Genomic DNA, 20,506 nt, shown 5'->3' on the forward strand with positions numbered 1-20,506 from the left:
GCCTGGCTTCAGCTCTGCCAGTGACTTCCACTTTGGCCTGAATCTGCCCCCATTTTGAGGGCGGGTGGGCAGTGGGGGTCGGGTGGGGGGTTACGAAGCCCCTGTGGTAGTCAGAAGATGGAACAGCGAAACTCCACAAATGGTTTCAAGTCACCTAGTTACAGAGATCCAGATCTCACAACATGCCCTTCTCAGAGCGTTGGTGTGTCCATACCTAAGGTCCTCTCTCAGAAATGAGGCCTCCCTACGAAATCCAGTCAGGGTCCGGGCCCTGGAGATCTCTCTCCACACTCCTGGAAGCAGATCTGTGGCACGTGAGGTCCCCCAGGCAGGGCTCTGGGCTGTCCCTTGGCACTCGAGCTTTACCATTCACAGAGTTGGCCTCAGGCCTCAGCTGCACCCTGAGAGCCACAGCCTTGGTTGCTTTGGGACATCTTATATCACCTTTCATAAAATCCACTGAATAGTAATCAATTATTATTTTCTTGTTAAGTTTTATTTATTTTGAAAGAGAGAGCACACACATGTGTGCACTCAAGCAGGGGAGGGACAAAGAGAGAGGGAGAGAGAAAATCCCAAGGAGGCTCTGTACCATCAGGATGGAGCCAGACATGGGGCTTGATCCCACAAACAGCAAAATCATGACCTGTGTCAAAATCAAGACTAGGACGCTCAACCTACTGAGCCACCCAGGCACCCCTCAATTATTACTTTCTGAGCACTAAGCCCTGTTCTAGGGCTAGCGACAAACCAGAAAGGGTCCCTAGAGCTTCCAGATGAGCAAACACGTAGAGATGTGGGCAGAGTGGCATGCCTGGAAAAGGCACGGAAGCTCAGCACCTTTTCCCCACACTTCACCCTGTGCATCTCTTCCATCTGGCTGTTGATTCATATCCTTTATCATATTCTTTAGTAAACTGGTGAGCATTAAATAACAAAACCAGAAAGGGTCCCTGATCTCAAGGAGATTATATCTTAGTGGAAATGCAGTGATTTGTAATTTTGCTCAGACACACATCTTGCATCACACCCTACAATGCTGACATGTGACAGCCACTTGGCTGGTGAGTGAGCCTGGCTGACAACCTGGCACTGTCACTCCAGTGCCGCTTTGATGACTGTCATCACAAAAGCAATAGTTTATGTGGAATACTTAAACAAAAATTAAGGAGGCTAGCCCTAGCATTGGTAACATGAGCAAAAACGAAATGAAGAGACCAAAAAAGTGATGGCTTACAAACCAGAACACAAAATTTTTGCCAAGTTAAAAGTGGAATTCAAAATTTGGTGGTGGCTCACAATTTGAGATTAATAAGTCTATCATTAGGGGGGAAAATAGTTGGGTAGAAGGAGGGAAGCAAACCATGAGAGGCTCCTAAATACTGAGAACAAACTGAGGGCTGATGAGGGAGGGGGAGAGGGGAAATGGGGTGATGGACATGGAGGAGGGCACTTGTGGGGATGAGCACTGGGTGTTATATGGAAACCAACTTGACAATAAACTATAAAAGAAAAAAAGAGAGAGAGAAAAAGCTTGGGCAGTTTCTCATAAAGTTAAATAATGAATTTAGCATATAAACCACAATACTACACCTAGGTATTTACCCAAACGAAAGGAAAATACACATTTCCCCAAAACCTCTAGGCAAATGTTTATAGTGACTTTATTCATTATTTCCAAAATTGTAACAACCCAAAGTCCTTTAACTGGTGAATCGACAGACTGTGGTACGTCCACAGGTACACAATTGAATACTACTTAGCAAATCAAAGCAAACAAACTACTAATACAGGAAACAACATGGATTTATCTCAAATGCACTACCCTAACCAGGAGAAGATGGACTTAAAAGACTACAGTATTTCATTCCATTTTTATAACATTTGGGAAGAAGCAAGGCACACGGTAGGCAAAGAAAACAGACTTGGTGTGTGGCAGTGGCTAGAGCTAGCAGGAGAGGCTGATGACAAAAAGGCGCCAGGGAACTTCGCAGGGAGATAAAACTGTGCACGGCTTGGGTAAGCAGTGGTTACTGGACTATATGCTTTGTCAAAACCCACACAAGCGTACACGCAAAGGACGGGTTTCGCCAAGTACACATTACGCCTCAAGTAAACCTAACAGTAAATTTTAAAAAATCAATCTGTATATTTTAGCCCCTGTAAAAACAGTTCATCACATGAGAAAAAATAAAAGTGAGCAAATGTTTTAAAAGACAGGTAACTATGCGAGGATATGCTCAACAACAACAACAACAACAAAAAACAAACACGGAAATCAAGAATCTTGAAAAGAATGTATTTTAGGCAACATTCAGGATTCTCCAAACACTCTGTATTAATAAATATAAAGATTCCTCAAAGCATAGAGACACATCTCTCCCAAATGTCAAGAATTCCCGGCTGACTGGATCCTAAGTGCCGAGCAAAATTCTCTATCTGGTAAAACAGGCCCAGGATATAAAAGACGGGTTCTCTGATTCAGGCCCATTAGTATCTGAGGTCTGCACAAGAGAGATTTCAGGGTATAACAACTAATAGTGAGTTTACCTCCATTAAAAAAAAAAACAAATCAAGGGGCACCGGGGAGGCTTACTCAGTCAAGTGTCTAACTTTGGCTCAGGTTATGATCTCATAGTCTGTGAGTTCAAGCCTCTAGTCAGGTTTTGTGCTGACAGTTCAGAGCCTGGATCTTGCTTCATATTCATTAGGTGTCTCCCCCTGTCTCTGCCCCTCCCCCACCCACGTTCTGTCTCTATCACTAAAAAATAAATATTTTTAAAAATTTTAATAAATTAAATAATAAACAATTTAGAAGTTAAAAGCACATAATAAACGCCTCTCACATCCCAATCCAAGAAATCCATCCGTGCCTGGATGACCTGACCCAAGAGGGTGGCTCTCCTGCCCCTCCTCCAAGGCCTCCTAACTGAGCATGGAAACGAAACTGAGTGAGGCCGGGCCAGTTTCCAGTAAGACAACCAGCGAAAAAACAGGCCCTTAAAATAGAAGCAAAGGGGAAAAATAAAACGAGAATTGGTGAGGGGAAAAGAAACTGCTGCCACCACTGAGAGAGGCATCAATAAGCAAACTTGCTCCAACCTACCCCCTCCTCAGTTCCTCCTCCCCATTCAAATGTGGATGGGGGCATGGGGATAGAGAAGGGGATAAAAAGGGGAGGTGAAGAGGGAAATGCACAATTACAAGTTAAAATGGGACCCTTCTAGTCATTCCAAGGGTAATTTATGGCTCTAGTCCACACCCTACCTCCAGGCTGCCAGCTTCCAAAATGACAGGAAAGGTAAAAATAAAACTGCTGCCAAGTCGATTCTACCTTAAGGAAAGACAAATGATTTACTTCTGCCCAGCCTGGAGTACAGAGCAATCTTCCCAACAGTGGCAGCTTTAGAGGACTAAAAGACGCATCTTACAAGAGAATGTATGATACGCTTTGATCCATCTAACCTAATTCCATGTTGCAGGGAGGGAAGACTAGAAGAGAATGCTCAAACATCCTCCCACACTTGAGAGAGCTGAGGCCCCCGGGAAGTATTCACTCCTCTTCTCCCCACTGGGGGCTGCAGTGGATGACTGATGGCTCCACGGCCTGAGACGGCACGATGACAACAACGGTGTAGGACAGGCAGCGTGCGTCGTGGGCCACCAGCCCTATGGACATGCAAAAGGGTCTGCACGGGCGGACCCTGAAACGGATGTGGAGCCCCAGCGTGTCCCAGTGCCAGAAGAGCGTGTCTTCCTCCCGAACTCTGTGAGTGTCCCTTGTGCCTCCGCCTCAGACCAAAAAGAACTACATCGGACCCTGAGGTACCAGGGTCAATAACACATTCGGGTTTTATTTCTAAGTGTTTTGACACAGCATATCACAAAGGCAGAAATCCTGCAGGGGTGAGGTAAGCTCCAAAAAGAGTCTGTTCCTTGCACAGTCCTCAACACACCCCACTACGTTGTTCCCTAGGAAAATTCAGAGGCTTTGTTCATCCACTCGGCTGGCACGCTCTTCTCTAGAAGCCCAATCCAAATCTTCGTCTAAATGGCCCTCATCTCCCAGGCTATGGTAAATTCCCTTGCATTTTCTCACAAGGCACTCTAATTTTCCCTTCATGGCACTTGTATGTGTAATGATATATTTGTGAGTATATGTTTGTTCAATGTCTGTCTCCAATAAGGTCCATGCGGGCAGAGACCGCGTCTGTTTTGTGTACCTTTGCATAACCAGCACCCAGCATATGCCTGGCCTCACAAGTGGCACATAAAAATATTTGCTGAATGAATAAAAGAAGTAAGCTGTCAAGTTCAAAAGCACTCTTGGGCCTGTAATCTCTAGTACTGCCAAATGTTCTTTGCAATCCACTCATCACCTCCTCATCTCCTGCCATCCCTTTACAGAATGGAATCCATACCCAGGGATGGCATCTTGGGGTCTAGCAGATAATGGAGAAGTATCAGAGCTACCGCCTTCCAGAAAGACTAACTCTAAGCATCCTGTAAAAACGTTCTCTAATATCAGGGTCTAGAAATAAAAATGTTTTCACCAGACCCATTTTATGCCCACATACATATACTAAAATTGTGAGACAATCTCCAAATCCAACCAAATTCTACATGGAGTGGGTTTTTATGTGTTCTAGCTGTAGTTTTCAAGCATACTCCAACAGGTAAAGACTAGGCAAGTGAGTAACATTAGGATTAAGAGAACTGTCTTCCGTGGCAGGCAGACTTTCTAAAATGACCCACCCCCAAAAGATACCCCATTCTAATGCCTAAAACCAGTGAATCCAACAAAACTTCACACCCTTAATAATGTTATGTGATATGGCAGTTGACCTTAAGAAAAGAAGATCATACAAGCAGGCCTGATCACCTAAAGGCAGCATAATTTCTCTGGGAAGTGCCAGAAGTGGGGAGCAAAAGAGAACTTCAGAGCGATTCAAAGCTCAAAGGAGATTTGACATACCCTTGCTGTCTTGAACACAGGAGTGCGGAGTACCTTCAGAACAAGGAACACAGGTGGCCTCACAGACCTGAGAGAGGCCCCAGTTTAATAGCTAGTAAGGAAGAAGGACCTCAGTCCTACACCCACAAGTAACTGAAAGTCTATGAATAACCTGAAAGAGCTTAGAAGCAAACACTTCCTTAGACTTTCCTGATAAGAATGAAGCCAGGCCAGGGAGGCTAGGTGGCTCAGTCAGTTGAGTGTCTGACTCTTGATCTTGGCTCAAGTCACTATCTCACGCTTCATGAGTTTGAGCCCTGCATGTGGCTTTGGTCTGACAACGAGAAGCCTACTTGGGCTTCTCTCTCTTCCTCCCTGCCACTTCCCCATTTGTGTTCTCTCCCTTTCTCTCTCTCTCGCTTCCTCTCTCAAAAATAAAGGTTTTTAAAAATCTTTTAAAAAAAAGAATACAGGGGCGCCTGGGTGGCTCAGTTGGTTAAGCGCCCAACTTCAGCTCAGGTCATGATCTCAAGGTCCATGGCTTTGACCCTCGCATCAGGCTCTGTGCTGACAGCTCAGAGCGTGGAACCTACTTTGGATTCTGTGTCTTCTCTCTCTCTCTACCTTCCTGACTCAGGCTATGTCTTTCTCTCTCAAAAATAAATAATAAACATTTTTTTAAAAGTTTAAAAAAGAACGCATCCTGGCCAACACCTTGATTTTTACCTTGTGGGACCCTGAGGAAACAATCCAGCCAGCCACCCTGTGCTGTTGTAGAAGTGTGAGCTAAAAAATGTTACTGTTTTAAGCCCTAGATTTGTGGTGATTTATTACACAGCAACAGAAAATCAATACATCCTCTCAAACAAATAAATGTCAATTTCCACAAAAGATGATACTAATTTTCAAAGGTATGGCTATGTAATAGCCTTGACCCAAATTCTTGCTGATCGCCCTATTTCACTCTGATTTGAGAAGGCCTTATGCCGGTACGGCTTAGCTCTACACAATCAGGGCTCATCCCCTGGAAACAGCATTTCTGTGATGCAGTGTCCTTTATGAGACACAGAACCCTAAGATTCAACAATCGGGAATTTGAACAAACTATATATGAGTGAAGCATTACTGTTCTTAGAGGGTAAGTAAGATTCTCTTCTGGTAGAATTCAGGTTCAGGGACTTTATACATTCTTTTTCCAAAAAAGACATAGTTATGTGTCAAGCTATGTCTGATTCCAATATTAACCTTAAAAGTTGCAAGGATCTGAGGTGCCTAGGTGGCTCAGTCGGTTAAGCAGCCTACTTTGGCTCAGGTCATGATCTCACAGTTCGTGGGTTCGAGCCTCGCATCAGGCTCTGTGCTGACAGCTCAGAGCTTGGAACCAGCTTCTGATTCTGTATCTCCCTCTCTCTCTGACCCTCTCCCGCTCACACTCTGTATCTCTCTCTCAAAAATAAATAAAACGCTAAAAAAAAAAATTTTTTTTTAAGTTGCAAAGATTTGGAAAGAATAGTCCATGCAGAGGGAGGGTTCGGTACAGAAATATCAGTCATGAAGAAAAAAACAGAAGACACAGGAGAGACTGGGCGAGCAGTGGGAACTCACCACGCTCTTGGCAGTTAGGCTAAGCCTTGGAAAGCACAAGGCAGTCTCCTGATAAAAAGTCTCCCCGACACCGTGGGCCCCTGAAATCATCATTTCTCAGGAGCTGTGGCGCCAAGGAATGTAAACTAGTAGCAAGACCCACCCCAAAGTTTTGGCAAATAGGAGCAAGAACACAAGACTCTTTCAATTCAACAAATATTTATTAAACTGCTGCTACGTACAACAAGGCACTATTCTAGGCTCTGCTAGGGACAGTAGGATGAATAACGCACACACACATGCCTTTAGCATGGTATTTGGCTGGGAATCTGGCACCACTCTCCCCGTACCCTCTGCCCCTCCAAAAAGAAGTAGAAGTAACTCCTCAGTAGTCTGCAATTCATTCTTTTCTAAGTGTAAAGCAAAACTGAATGATGTGAATCAATATAAAACCTTATTAAACCATTTTTAAGGGTAAAATTTTAAAAAAAGGTGGCTCAGTCAGTTAAGCATCCGGCTTCGGCTCAGGTCATGATCTCACGGTTTGTGGGTTCGAGCCCCGCATCGGGCTCTGTGCTGACAGCTAGCTCAGAACCTGGAGCCTGCTTCGGATTCTGTATCTCCCTCTCTCTCTGACCCTCCCCTGTTTGCACTGGCTCTCTCTGTCTCTCAAAAATAAATAATCGTTTAAAAAAAATTTTTTTTAAAGGAACAACAAACCAACTTGGTCTTATTCCTCCCTTTTCCTTCACAAACTAAAAATTATTTGTACTACATCCTATTTGATGTTTTCACTAATCTCATTTTTCTTTTTTAATTTTTGTCATTTTAGGGGCTCCTGGGTGGTTCGATCCGTTAAATGTCTGATTTCAGCTCAGGTCATGACCTAGCAGCTTTTAACTTCAAGCCCCATGTTCGAGCCTTCTTCAGACTCTGTGTGTGTGTGTCTCTCTCCCCCTCCCCAATCACAAGCTTGCTCTTGCTCTCTCTCTCTCTCGCTCTCTCTCTCTCGGTCTCAAAAATAAACATTCAAAAAACATGGTTATTGTGTCATTAGAACTTAAAGCTTCAAAGGCCATCTGTCTATACAAAATAGACCCAACACACAGACATGCTAAAGTAAAGCCAAACTAAACCTTCACCTAGGGAGCAGGTCCTTGGTCTCCTCACACCCTTCACACCGCTGGATGGAGATTTCACACTCCATTATCAAATAATGAGCAAAACCAAAGATGACTTAACTCATCAAGACCAAGAAAAGCACACCAAACACAGGTTTACCCTGGAAAGTCAGTCTAGGGACAGGAAATAAAGAAGGCAGGACAGACAGACAGAAATGAAAAGCTAAGAGGAAGATGAAAACCACTCCAAGGACATCAAGAATCAAAGAAATATAAATGGCCTGGGACACTTGAAAGGTAGACGCTGCCATCCTGGTGTTTTAAAAATTCAGTTAAATGCCATCACGAGCAACACTACCTAACATACAAGGACCAAAAAGGTTGAAACTAAATGGGCAGGGAGGTCGGGGCGCCTGGGTGGCTCAGTCGCTTAAGCCTCCGGCTTCGGCTCAGGTCAGATCTCACGTTCGTGGGTTCGAGCCCCGCGTCAGGCTCTGTGCTAACAGCTAGCTCAGAGCCTGGAGCCTGCTTCCAGTTCTGTGTCTCCTTCTCTCTCTGCCCTTCCCCCTCTCATGCTCTGTCTCTCTCTGTATTAAAAATAAATAAAATATTAAAAAAAAAATGGGCAGGGAGGAGCGCCGGGGTGGCTTAGTCAGTTAAGAATCTGACTTCAGCTGAAGCCATGATCTCACAGTTTCTAAGTTTGAGTCTCGCATGCGGCGAGCACAAGCCCTGCTTCTAGTGAGCCCCACTTCTCTCTCCCCCCACCCACTCACTTGCACTCCCCCCACAAAACAAATAAATAAATGGTCAGGGAAAAACATATGCCAAGCAAATACAAGACCAAAAAATGCTGGGACAGCTATGCTAATGTCAAACCAAATATATTTTTTAATTAATTTTTACAAATCAGGTATAATTTACATAGAGCAAAATTCACCCTTTTGAAGGGTACAGTCTAACGAGTTGTAACAAATGTATACAATTATGTTACCACCACCACAATCAAGACACAGGGCATTTCCATCGTCCCCAAAATTTCTTGGTGACCTTTTGCAGTTAATCCCTCCTGTTGATTCCTAGAAGCTGACTGGATTTCTATCCCTGTAATTTTGCCTCTTCCAGAATGCTACAGAAATAGATTCATACACAATGTAGCCTTTTGTGTCTGGCATCTTGCACTTCACCTGAGGCTCTTGAGTGTCATCTACATTGTCACAGGTTGTTCCTTTTCACTGTGCAGACCAAATAAATTTTAAGAGAAAACATACTAAAAAAAGGGAGGATCTTAAGATCAGCACAAAAACTTCAGTTCACCATAAGTCATATCTCAACCTCACAGTGCAGACCCAATAAAATAACCTTGAAATGCATAAAACAGAAGTTCACAGACACGATCTGGCCCCGCCCACTGCTGCCTCCTCTCCTATTTTCCCACTGCTCCCTCTGCACCAGCCAGCCCGGCCTCCTCACCACTCTTCCAGCTCCAGGGGCCTCTGCAGAAAGCATTCCTCTGCCCCAATATTCTTCCTCCTGGATAGCCTCGTGGCCAGCCCTCATCTTCTTCAAATCTTTGCAGGAAGGTCACCTTCTTAACAATGCCTTGCTGGACCCCCCATTTACTACTACATCCTGCTATTATATAATACAGTCATATATATGCATGCATATGTTTACATATATATTTTTTTTTTGGCATGGATCAGATTTACCTTTTAAATAATAAAGATCAATAAAACCAGAAAAAAGAGGATCACTCTAATCTCTGCATTATTATAGAAGCCAAGGCACAGAATGTTTCCAGGAAGAACTAGTCCACGAGGAAAACCCAGCATATAGGTCAGGTGAGTCTTCGTGGCTACAATTTTGGGGGAATGATAGAAGCGGATGCCAGAATGAAGTGAACTAATACATATAGGGAAATAAGGATAAGGTCTCAAAGAATATTGAGACCAATAGCTTCACTATATTTTTAAAAAGTTATTTTTACGGTTTTTTTAAGTCTATTTATTCATCCTGAGAGACAGAGAAATAGAGCACAAGAGCAGGACAAAGGCAGAAAGAGAGGGAAAGATCGAGAATCCCAAGCAAGCTCCATGCTGTCAGTGCAAAGCCCAATGCGGCATTCAAACTCACAAACTGTGAGATCATGACCCAAGCCGAAGGCAAGAGGCAGATGCTTAATGGACAGAGCCACCCAGGTGCCCCTGTATTTTTAGTAAGTTATTAAGGGCACATAATAACTTTTAGGAACACTGTGACACATGAAGCATAATGCTATATAAACTCTGTATTTCAGCTTGGTAACTATTTTTATCTAACACAAAAACTTAAATATAGAATCGTGTCAATGTTTGAAAGGCATCACTCTGTCAAGGCTATGGAGTATGCCATTGTAAAGACACTCACTGAACTAAACCTCAAATCTCCGCTTCCGTGAGCTTGGCAATTTCAAAAGGAGTCCCTGAGTGCCCAGAGAATCCTAAAGGAAAGTCGAGCTTTACCATGCCACACTGTGCCACGAAATGGCTTAAGCACCCCGCTCCCTGCCATCCCCATCCGTCCAACGCATCTGCCATCAGTTCTGCTCTTCTCTTTAGTCACCACGCACCCAAGCTGCCTAAGCTCCCATGACTAAAAAGTTATTTCTCCAAGACCCATACTCTTATTTGCTTCTCTGTAAATCCTTTCCCTTTCAACCACAATTCTCTAGAAGTAAGAAATCCCAGAATCCAGATACAGGTATAAATAAAGTAGAAATACCACTGCTGTGCCCTCATTGTGGTGACCCTTACACTGGCCCTGTTGTCCAATAGCAGAAATACACTTCATTTTGCTTTGTGTCTCTTAAAGGTTGGTTTTCATTCCTGCCCCTATGGATACACTTTCAGAGTGTGACAGCCCCGGGGCCACACAGTACTACCATTCCACAGAGGCTGCTAACACCAATCCCAACCATTATGGGGGATGCCGTTATAGAGACAGCTTCATAAGCTCCTCCCTCCTGCATTTCTTATTTCCATGAAGGACATCACAATCTAAGCACAGAGTCCTCTCTCTTCCTGTTCATCCTTCACTCTGTCTCATTAGTCAGTCAGCCAGTCCTACTCAATGATTACACCTCCTAGGTATTTCTAGGCATTTTTCTCGACTTCTCTCAATTCTGCCCACTGCCCAAGGCCAATTTCTTACTCACCAGTTCCTACAGCAGTCCTCCTCTTGGTCCCTAGTTCTAATCTCAACCTCCACCGTGGCAGACATCCCCAATCTCTTCTCTTCCACATGTCTCCCCGCTTCTGCCTACTCGCTCAGGGGCCAGAAGCCTCTCAGATTCCCTTGCAGCTAAGTTCTGGAAGTGATGCAGATTTTATGAATGAGAAGCTCTTGGAGGAGATTTAGAAGCAGAAAGAAAGCAGAGGCCATTCCTCCTGTGGTCCTGATGACCAGTAGGAGCCGTAGGGGCAGCAACAGGTTCCTGACATCTGGATTGCAGATGAGGGCTGTGACCTTAACACCGAGGATGGGGAAGGTCACACTTCTGTCCTTCCAGCCCATACAAAGACTTCTGTAAACGCTTAGTTCCCCATATTGAACCCCTTTCTGCTCAAAATACCTAGAGTGGCTTCTGTTTCCTGCAATGAATCCTAACTGATACGACTTCAAATGTATCCATTCAATACTTTCCTGAATAATGTATTAAAGAAATCATTAAATATTAAAGACATCATGTCCTTGCTCAAAATTCAGTGGTTCGCTATCTCCAAAAAATAAAACTCTAAAGTCTTGGGGCACCTGGGTGGCCCAGTCGATTAAGCGTCTGACTCTGGCTCAGGTCATGATTTCCCGGTTTGTTGAGTTCAAGCTCCTCAAGCTCCCTGTCGGGCTCTGTGCGGACAGCTCAGACCCAGGGGCCTGCTTTGGATTCTGTGTCTCCCTCTCTCTCTGCCCCTCCCCTGCTCATATTCTGTCTATTTTGTCTATCTCTCTCTCTCTCTAAGAAAATAAAAAACACTTAAAAAATTGTTTTTAAAAGAAGTCCTCAGTAAAGTGTAAAGGCCCTTTATGAACTGGTCTCACCTGCTTACCATCTCCTAGAGCAGGGATCGGCAAACCCATCGAAGGTCAAACAGCAAATATTTTATGCTTTACAGACCATCCAATCTCTGTCATAACTCCTTAACTCTGCCACCAGAGCACAAAAGTGGCCATAAACAGTATGTAAATGAATGAGTATAGTTGTATTCAAATAAAACAAGTTTACTAAATAAATAAATATTATTTACAAAAAGAGGTTATCAAGAGAATAAAGTTAAGCCACAGCCTAGGGAAAAATGTTTGCAAAGGACATATCTGATAAAGAACTATTACCCAAAATATGCAAACAACTCTTAAAACTCTTAAAACTCAACCATCAGAAACAGCCTGGTGGTAGGCACCTGGGTAGCTCAGTCAGTTAAGCATCTGACTTGTGATTTCAACTCAGGTCATTGGGCCTGCTTGGTTTCTCTCTATATATATCTCCCTCTGTCCCTCTCTTCCATTGGTGTTTGTACTCCCTTTCACTCTTTAAATAAACAAACAAATATTTTTTTTAAAAACACCCAACTAAGAAATAGGCCAACGACCTGAATAAACAATTCACCAAAAAAAAAAAAAAACCTCAAACAACAAACAAAAAAAACCCCACCATAGGTGACAAATAAAGCTATGAGAAGATGCTCTATATCATCTGTCATCAGGAAAATGCGAATTAAACCAGCAGTGAGATACTACTACAAAGCTATCACAATGGCCAATATCTAGAATACTGGTAATAATGCTGGAGAGGACACAGAACAACAGGAACTATTATTTGTTGCTGGTGGGAACGTAAAATGGTACAGCAAAATAGTACAGCCTCTACGGAAGATAGCCTGATAGTTTCTTATAAAATTAAATATACTTTGGGATGCCTGAATGGCTCAGTCGGTTAAGCAACCAGCTCTTGATTTTGGCTCAAGTCCATGATCTCACGGCTTTTGACTTTAGCCCCTCATTGGGCTCCATGCTGACATTGCCTGCTTGGGATTCTCTCTCTGCCCTTTCCCTGCTCATGTGCTCATGTGCATATTCTCTCTCTCTCTCTTTCTCTCTCTCTCTCTCTCTCAAAATACATAAGCTTAAAAAAATAAAACAAAACAAACTACACATCCTTTTACCATATGTTCCAGCAATCATCCTCCTTGGCATTTACCTCAAAGAGCTGAAAGTATGTCCACAAATAAACCCATACGTGGATGCTTCTAGCAGCCTCACTCATGACTGTCAAAACGTGGAAGGAATCAAGCCTGTCCTTCAGTAGGTCCAATGGAATACACTCAGTGCTAAACAGAAATGCACTACCAAGCCATACAAAGACATGGAGGAATCCTAAATGCATGTTACTAAGTGAAAGAAGCCAATCTGAGCTACATACTTTATAATTCCAATGATACAACATTCTAGAAAAGGTAGTTTTTTGGAGACTATAAAAGAATCAATGGTTGCAGGAGGTGAGGGGGAGGGAAGGATGAACAGGTAGAGCACAGGAGATTTTTAGGGCAGTGAAACTACTCTATATGACACTATAATGGTGGATAAGTGTCACTATAAATTCATCAAAACCCAGAGAAAGTACAAAACCAAGGGTGAAGTGTAATGCGAACCATGGATGTCGAGGGATAAAAATGTGTCAGTGTAGGTTCATCGACTGTTAACAAATGTGCTGCACCAGGCGCACCTGAGTGGCTCAGTCAGTTGAGCGTCCGACTTCGGCTCATGATCTCGAGGTTGGTGAGCTAAGCCCTGCATCGGGCTCTGTGCTGACAGCTCAAAGTCTGGAGCCTGCTTCAGATACTGTGTCTCCTTTTCTCTCTGCCCTTCCCCTGCTCATGCTCTGTCTCTCTGTCTCAAAAATAAATTAACATTTTAAAAAATTTAAAAATTAAAAAAAATGTGCTGCTCTAGTGCAGGATGTTGAGAGTAGAGGAGACATGAGTTGGGGGGGGGTTGCAGGGGCATATGGGAAATCTCTATACCTTCCACTCAATTTTGCAGTGAACCTAACAAGGCTCTTTAATAAATAAATAAATAAATAGGAACGCCTGGGTGGCTCCGCTGGTTAAGCATCCGGCTTCAGCTCAGGTCATGGTCTCACAGTTTTGAGCTCAAGCCGGGTGCTGGGCTCTGTGCTGACAGCTCAAAGCTTGGAGCCTGCTTGGGATTCTAGGTCTCCTTCTCTCTCTGCCCCTCCCCCACTCATGCTGTGTGTGTCTCTCTCTTTCAAAAAAAAATAAACACTGAAAAATTAAAACAAAAACAAAAACTAAAAACAAAGAGATGGTATCTTGGATCTGGCCTATGAACCACAGTTTGCTATAGCTATCAGCCCAAATATCTTATATATGGACAGTACCAAATGACTAATATTTCCTCAGATATGCTAAGTTCTCTTTATTCTGCCTGGTCTCTGCCCTGCTTCACCCTCCTCCTAGAGTGACTTCTCTTACCCTGATGTCACTGGTGATCTGCAAACTCCTTTTAAACTACAGCTCAAACGTAGGGAGGTCTCCCCCAAACCCCTCAGGTGGATTCGGGTACACTTCCCACTATTCTCCTCTTGCCTGTGAACTCAGCACTGCTATGGGGTCCATCACTCTACTTTATCGCCTATGTGTCGGTCTCCTGCTAGATGCCACAGTCCTTGACGACAGAGACCATGGCTTTCTATCTTTGTGTCACCACAACGTAGCTCAGAGCCTGGCACCCTTGTTTGTGGAACAAATACTGCTGGCAAGTGCAGACATCTGCCTTACTTTCTCCTAGTTCATGGAAAGGTCCCAACCAGCTTTCTGGACCACTCCACACCTCTCTAGGCTCACAGAGAAGAAATGACAAATAAATACCTATAAAATAAACAGATCTGAATAAATAAGTATAGTGCATAATTTTAATTAGTGCAAGATTGAAAAACTAATGTATAAATGAGTGTAATCAATCTCCATGATTACTTTTCAATGCCTTGCTGTGACAATGCAGTAGCTTCTGGCCAGTCTCAGTCCTATTCCTTATAAACCAACTACTCAGAAGACAGTCCCTTGTAATCAGGGGCTGTGTCATAGTTATCACTGAAGGAATAAATGAATTACACTTATTTCTTTTTTTTATGTTTATTTACTTATTTTGAGAGAGAGAGAATGTGAAAAGGGGAGGAGCAGAAAGAGTGGAGGGGGGAGAGAGAGAATCCCAAGCAGGCTCTGTGCTGTGAGCCCATAGCCCAACACAGGGCTCGATCTCATGAACTGTGAGATCATGACCTGAGCCATCAAGAATCAGACGCCCAAATGACTGAGCCACCCAGGAGCCCCACACTTACTTCTCTGCTTACTCCTTTCGCTTCCTTAGCAATCCTGAGGCTATGCCCAGATTATAAGTAAAAGCTATGGGTGGGAGGCTTGAATATAAACTGTAAAGGTGTTCAACTGAGTTTCATGCCGACAGGGTGACATCTCTAAACAACCTCAGTTTCAAATCAAGTAGCCTTTAGTCATCTCAACTGAAGGAGAGGTTAGCAGCGGCCAACGATGACTGAGAGAATGGCCCAGTGCCCAAAGACTCAAATCTCGTCTTGTCCGGCCCTGTGTCCCCATGAGCTTTGCTTCCCAAACCCCCTGCTGGCCCTCTCAGGACGCCAGCAGCATTCCCAGCAGACGCATGCCCGCTTGGGTTTATTTTTCTTTCCTTTCTGGGCTAGGCTGCCTGCAGACACAGCTGATGAGCTATTTAGAGCTCACCAGAGACCTTGGAGCTTTCTAAGTCCCTGAGACTATAGCTCTTTTAAATCTTCAGAGGTCATTAATGCCAAGGCACGGGAGTCAATAAATTTGATCTATTTTCACCAAAGCGGGACAAAAAGGGAAGGAGGGAAGGAGGGAGGATAAAAATTCTATCATAAGAGGTTCTGAAACTTTTACATGTTAAGAGAATCACAGGGGAGCATGTTAAAATGAAAGTTCTGACCAACACTGGCCCACACTCAGCTGATGCCGGATGTAAGCACATTTAACTCTTTCACCCCTTCACTCCAAACACATAGATGCACATATGCTGGTGCACAATCACATATGCTCTTACACAAAATAAATATGTACACACATAATGAAGGAAAATTAATTGCTAATGCCCCCTTATAGCACCTTCAACAAGATCTCTTTCATAGTCTTCAGATCTGTTAATGAAAAACTTGAATCCATTCTTCCTTTTTTGTCTCCCCATTTCTCTATGTAACTATGGAAAATCTACAAGGGACTCCTGACTAGTCACTCAAGTTAGAAGAAGCCTCAGGCTGTGTTTGGAGGAGCTGCACGGCTCACACAGACCTGCGGGTTTCACCCGAGAGCTGATCCCACCTCGACTCCCTGACTTCACGTAACCACTGCACGGGGAGAAAACTCACAGATGACGAAGCATCAGCCAAGTACAGAGGGACTCAGACATCCTGACTGTCTACTCTCCAATCTCGAATTTCACAACCATTTCTAACTGAAGAGTGACTCTGACAACAGCCACCACTACCTGCGCGGACCCCCTCTGCCGGGTCCTTCCCTGCATGTATGCCCCGCTGCTGGCTTCTCTGGTGCACCGTTGGCCCCTTCCCCAGTCCCCGAGACACTTGCACTGGACTGTCAGACGACAGACAACAGTCTCTCTGCAGACTCCCCCTCCACTCTCTCCTCGGTCTTTCCCTCCCCACACAGACTCTCTCTCTGAACTTCCCATGATGCTCATGGGTTTATTTATCTGTTTCACACACCACCCGTATGTATTTCACAAAGACTGTGACGTTGGCCGTGGAAAAGAGAAGCCGTGTCACGGGTAATATGTGCGCAGGACCAGGCACATCTCAGACCTTCAAAATCTGAATTGACTTAGGCACGGCTCCCAAAGCCAGCCCTAGTGCCAACGAAATAAAATAAACACTGGGGGATGGTGAAAGGGTGTGGTAGGCCCTCCCTGTGCCAGCCAGCACACGCTCTCCCAGCGGGCTCCTGGGCACCTCAGGGCTCCCCACTGACACCAGAATAAGGAACACTGGCAGAGGACACGGCGCGGCACAGCACACTGACAGAGTCCTGGGTAAGCCATGTAATCGCCCCCACTCCACTCGCACGCCAAGTAGCAGTAGACCAGCCCTCTCAGGCCACCAAGCTCAGCGCTGTTCTGACACGTTATCTGGCAGTGGCCAGCCTTCGTCTGGAACCCATTCCCCAAACACCCAAACTAAACTCTCAAGCCTGAGATTTCTAAGGGACAGGAGCACGACCCATGAGGCCCATGGGGAGCACTGACATAGAATCGTTGGCTGCTGTTACAAAGACAGACTGGGTGGAAGAGAAGTAAGTGGTCATTATCGAGCCTGGAGAAATTCCAACTTCCGAAATCTGTCTGCCTCAACAGCAAACATCGGTTTCTCCAACCCAGTACCATCACTGTTCGGTTTTCTAAGGGTGATGGAGGCCATTTTTACTTTTTTATTGTGAAATGTACCATGTAAACGAAAGAATATATTAAATATATATTTGGTCCTAAGAAAAGGAGGAAGATGGACACTCGAGGACCCCCTCCCACATTCACAGTGCCATGAAGTTTCCAAGTTTCCTTACTTTACCCATCGCCGTGCCCACAATGATAACCATTCCACTGAATTCAGGGTTAATTATTCCCTTTCATTTTTTTACGGCTTTACTCCCTATGGGGGTATCCATAAAAAATACATGTGGTTTAGCTTGATATTTTTAACTTTGTATTAATTATATCATACTATAACCCCTCCCCAGTAGCCTGCTTCTGTTGTTCAACACCATGTTTCTGAGACGCCCCATACTGATGCACTATCTTTCACCCATTTTTACTATGGGATAGTAGCTCATTGTAAGACTACACAACAATTTATTATATTAATGCATTCTTTACTCAACCAGACCCATGGGCTACGCACTAATACGGTGTGTCTATAAATCAATTTATGTCACATGGGCCGCTGGTGGCAATCCCATGCTGGCTGCCATGTGGCAGGCCAGATGGTAAAATAACTAGAGATGTTTCACCCAAGTATTCTTCAAGAGTGGGTTAATCCCACTGAAAGAGCTTATAGGTCTTGCTTGGCAAGCAAATGGTCCCTTTGCTGGATGAACATGGGTAGATGAACCTCTAAGTAAAACCCTTCCACGGTTCTGGTTCTATAGCTTCATAAAGTAGGGGAAAGCAGAGGAAACGGCTGTCTGACACTGCAATCTTCACTTTATGGGCACACCAGAGCATCCTTGATCATGGTGAATAGCACCCAAGTCCAAGAAATACATACCTGTCAGACAGCAAAGGCTAAATATTTAGTCTGGGAGACAGCAGGGAGAAGCCCAGCCTTCCTGCCCCAGGAAACCAAGGACAGCAGATGATTGTCCTTGACCCCTGAAGGTTTCATTATCACCCTCCTAACTACAGTCCTTGATGCAAAAATCATCAGCCACGCGACACTTCCAAGGTTTGCAGGTCACGAAGTGGGTACGACAGAGTCTCCAGAGCAAAGGGAACCCCCTGCCACTACCCCGAGCACACCCCATTTGCCAGGCCCTCCACATGACATAGTGCATCTCTGTTATTTCCCACAGTGACCCTGTGAGGCAGATGACATCCCCATTTTACATCTGAAAAAACCAAGGTGCTGAGAGGTTTAGCAACTCATCCGATATCACACAACAAGTAAATGAGAGACCAGGATTCAATCTACATTTTCTGATTTCAAAGCCCTGCACCCTTGTCCAGTCCACTACCCCACTACCACTGCTTGTGCCCGCCTTCCTCTGATGTGCAGCAGCCACGATGGAAAGGAGCTCTTGGGGACACAGAAGACACTTCCTTCAGGTGACGCTTTCACAAGTGTTTGCTACCGAACGGCAGCAGGCTGCATGTGAACACGGAATAAATACTTAGAAGGTGGAGGCCTGTGCAAACTCAGAGGCCGTGCGTGGAACACGGTACAGGAGCTTAGCAGGCGGAGGACTCCTCCCACGCTCTGTCTGCCCACCGACAACTAACCAGCACCGAATATCTACCAGGTGTGATGGGCAAAAATGCATCCAATTTTCTGTTGGAAGTCTGTTGCTGCCTTAAAAGTCAATAATCTTCAACACTAACAACGACAAAGAAGGGCTACCAGAACATGAGAAATTCAAGATCTAGTAACCAGAGAACTTCAGAGAGCAATAAATAGGTCAAGACTTAATTCCAGTTATTAAGAGCCGGACTCTGCCTTCCAGCCCCCAAATAAGTGACATCAGTGGCATATGACACTAACTTTCCGAGTCAGCTGAAAGACCAAGATGGCAGCGACTGGTGCCAAAGCTAAGAAGGCATCGTTCTCAGAGAGTGACGCCCTGAGGGGCTCTTCTCCGCCAGCTCCTCAGCACCAAAGAGGTTCTGTTCTCTCTAGTTCTGGGTGCCCCTCAGGCCTCTGTTGACATAACATTTGCCAACCATATCCTTGGTCTTTTTTTTTCCCCCATATCCTTGGTCTTTACCCTGTGACGCTTGACTATTTATCCCAACTTATAACTCATCTAGAGAGTTGAGAAAAAGGATGAACGGCCTCCAGGAGGTGAGGTAACACCTTTGCAGAGGCGTGGAGAAGAGAGAACAGGGAAACGGCACCCAGGCCTCTAGTGACACTACAGACCAAAGATCCAAACATCCAATCCTCTCTTGCTTCTAACCCACCTGCCTGGCACTGAAATTTACAGATCCTAAAAGCCACAGCAGTCAGAAAGGCTGACGGCCGGCGTCAGAGGAATCGTTCAAGATGTGGTGGGTACTGGCTGAAATCACACGGTGTTTCCCCAAGCATTAATCCCAATCCCTGGGATTTGTTCCAGAAGGTTTTTACTAGTTTTTTACGGATTCTCTGCAGATAATAATGATTTACAAACTGCACTCATATGATTCTTTTCCTTATAATTTCCTGAAAGTGTTTGGGGATTTTATATACCATGATAAATAAAAACAGGTTCTCAACTCCCTCTTCCCTATCTCTCTAATTCACCTAAAACTATTCTCCTGTCTGGGAATTCAGTTGCTGAGGAAATGAGTTTGCACCATTAATACAGGCATAAGATGGATATGCAGTAAATTAAGTCACTCTCAATATGTATAATAAGTATAATATAATTCAGATTCCAGTGCAGGAGATCTTAATAGTCCAAAAAGAATCATGGATCACCCCCAAAAACAGAAATGCACAGGCAGAAAATCTCATATATAAGAAACCATTGCTCTAAACATTTTTATGTACATCCTAAGAAGATAACTATGGTCACTGATCCTGAAACACAAAACACTAGCCAAACTCTGACACTTCTTCTTAACCAAATAACCAGCTTAGCCGGTCTCAATCTCTGACAAGGAACCCCTGACCATTCTGAGAATCCTGAGCTCTCTACTCCCCTCAGCATCTCCTTAACATACTGAGTCAGGGATAAGCCCTCTGGAAATTTCCAACAGTTCCTAACATAAACTGTTCCTCACCACCTCCCAACATGTTTTCCAATAGCTCTGAGCACCTTCCCAGCTCCTCCTTGTCCACAAGCGGGGCGGGAGGGGGGGGATGTTCTTACCGAGATCTTCCACCAAAGCAGTTTGTGCTGAGGGGCTGGTGCCGGTTCTCTGGAGCCACAGCCGTCCCGCTGGATTCCCTGGAAGGTGCCTGGGATCCTAGACAGGGGACCCATCCCAAGAAAAGACAGAAAAATGAGAAGCTCAGCCCTTGTGTGTCTGAGAT

General features: G+C 44.5%; 1 protein-coding gene across 3 annotated transcripts in view; it reads right to left on the bottom strand.

Moving 5' to 3' along the window:
- WWP2 (WW domain containing E3 ubiquitin protein ligase 2) overlaps positions 1–20,506 on the bottom strand; it is a 138,249-nt gene that overhangs the window by 60,789 nt on the left and 56,954 nt on the right. For all 3 annotated transcript variants that reach the window (XM_029924155.1, XM_029924156.1, XM_029924157.1), the window contains one exon: positions 20,343–20,439. In XM_029924155.1, coding sequence (XP_029780015.1) covers positions 20,343–20,439 — 97 coding nt within the window. The remainder of the gene's footprint in view (positions 1–20,342; positions 20,440–20,506) is intronic.

This window comes from Suricata suricatta, chromosome 16, assembly GCF_006229205.1.
Source record: "Suricata suricatta isolate VVHF042 chromosome 16, meerkat_22Aug2017_6uvM2_HiC, whole genome shotgun sequence".
Taxonomy (NCBI): Eukaryota; Metazoa; Chordata; class Mammalia; order Carnivora; family Herpestidae; genus Suricata; species Suricata suricatta.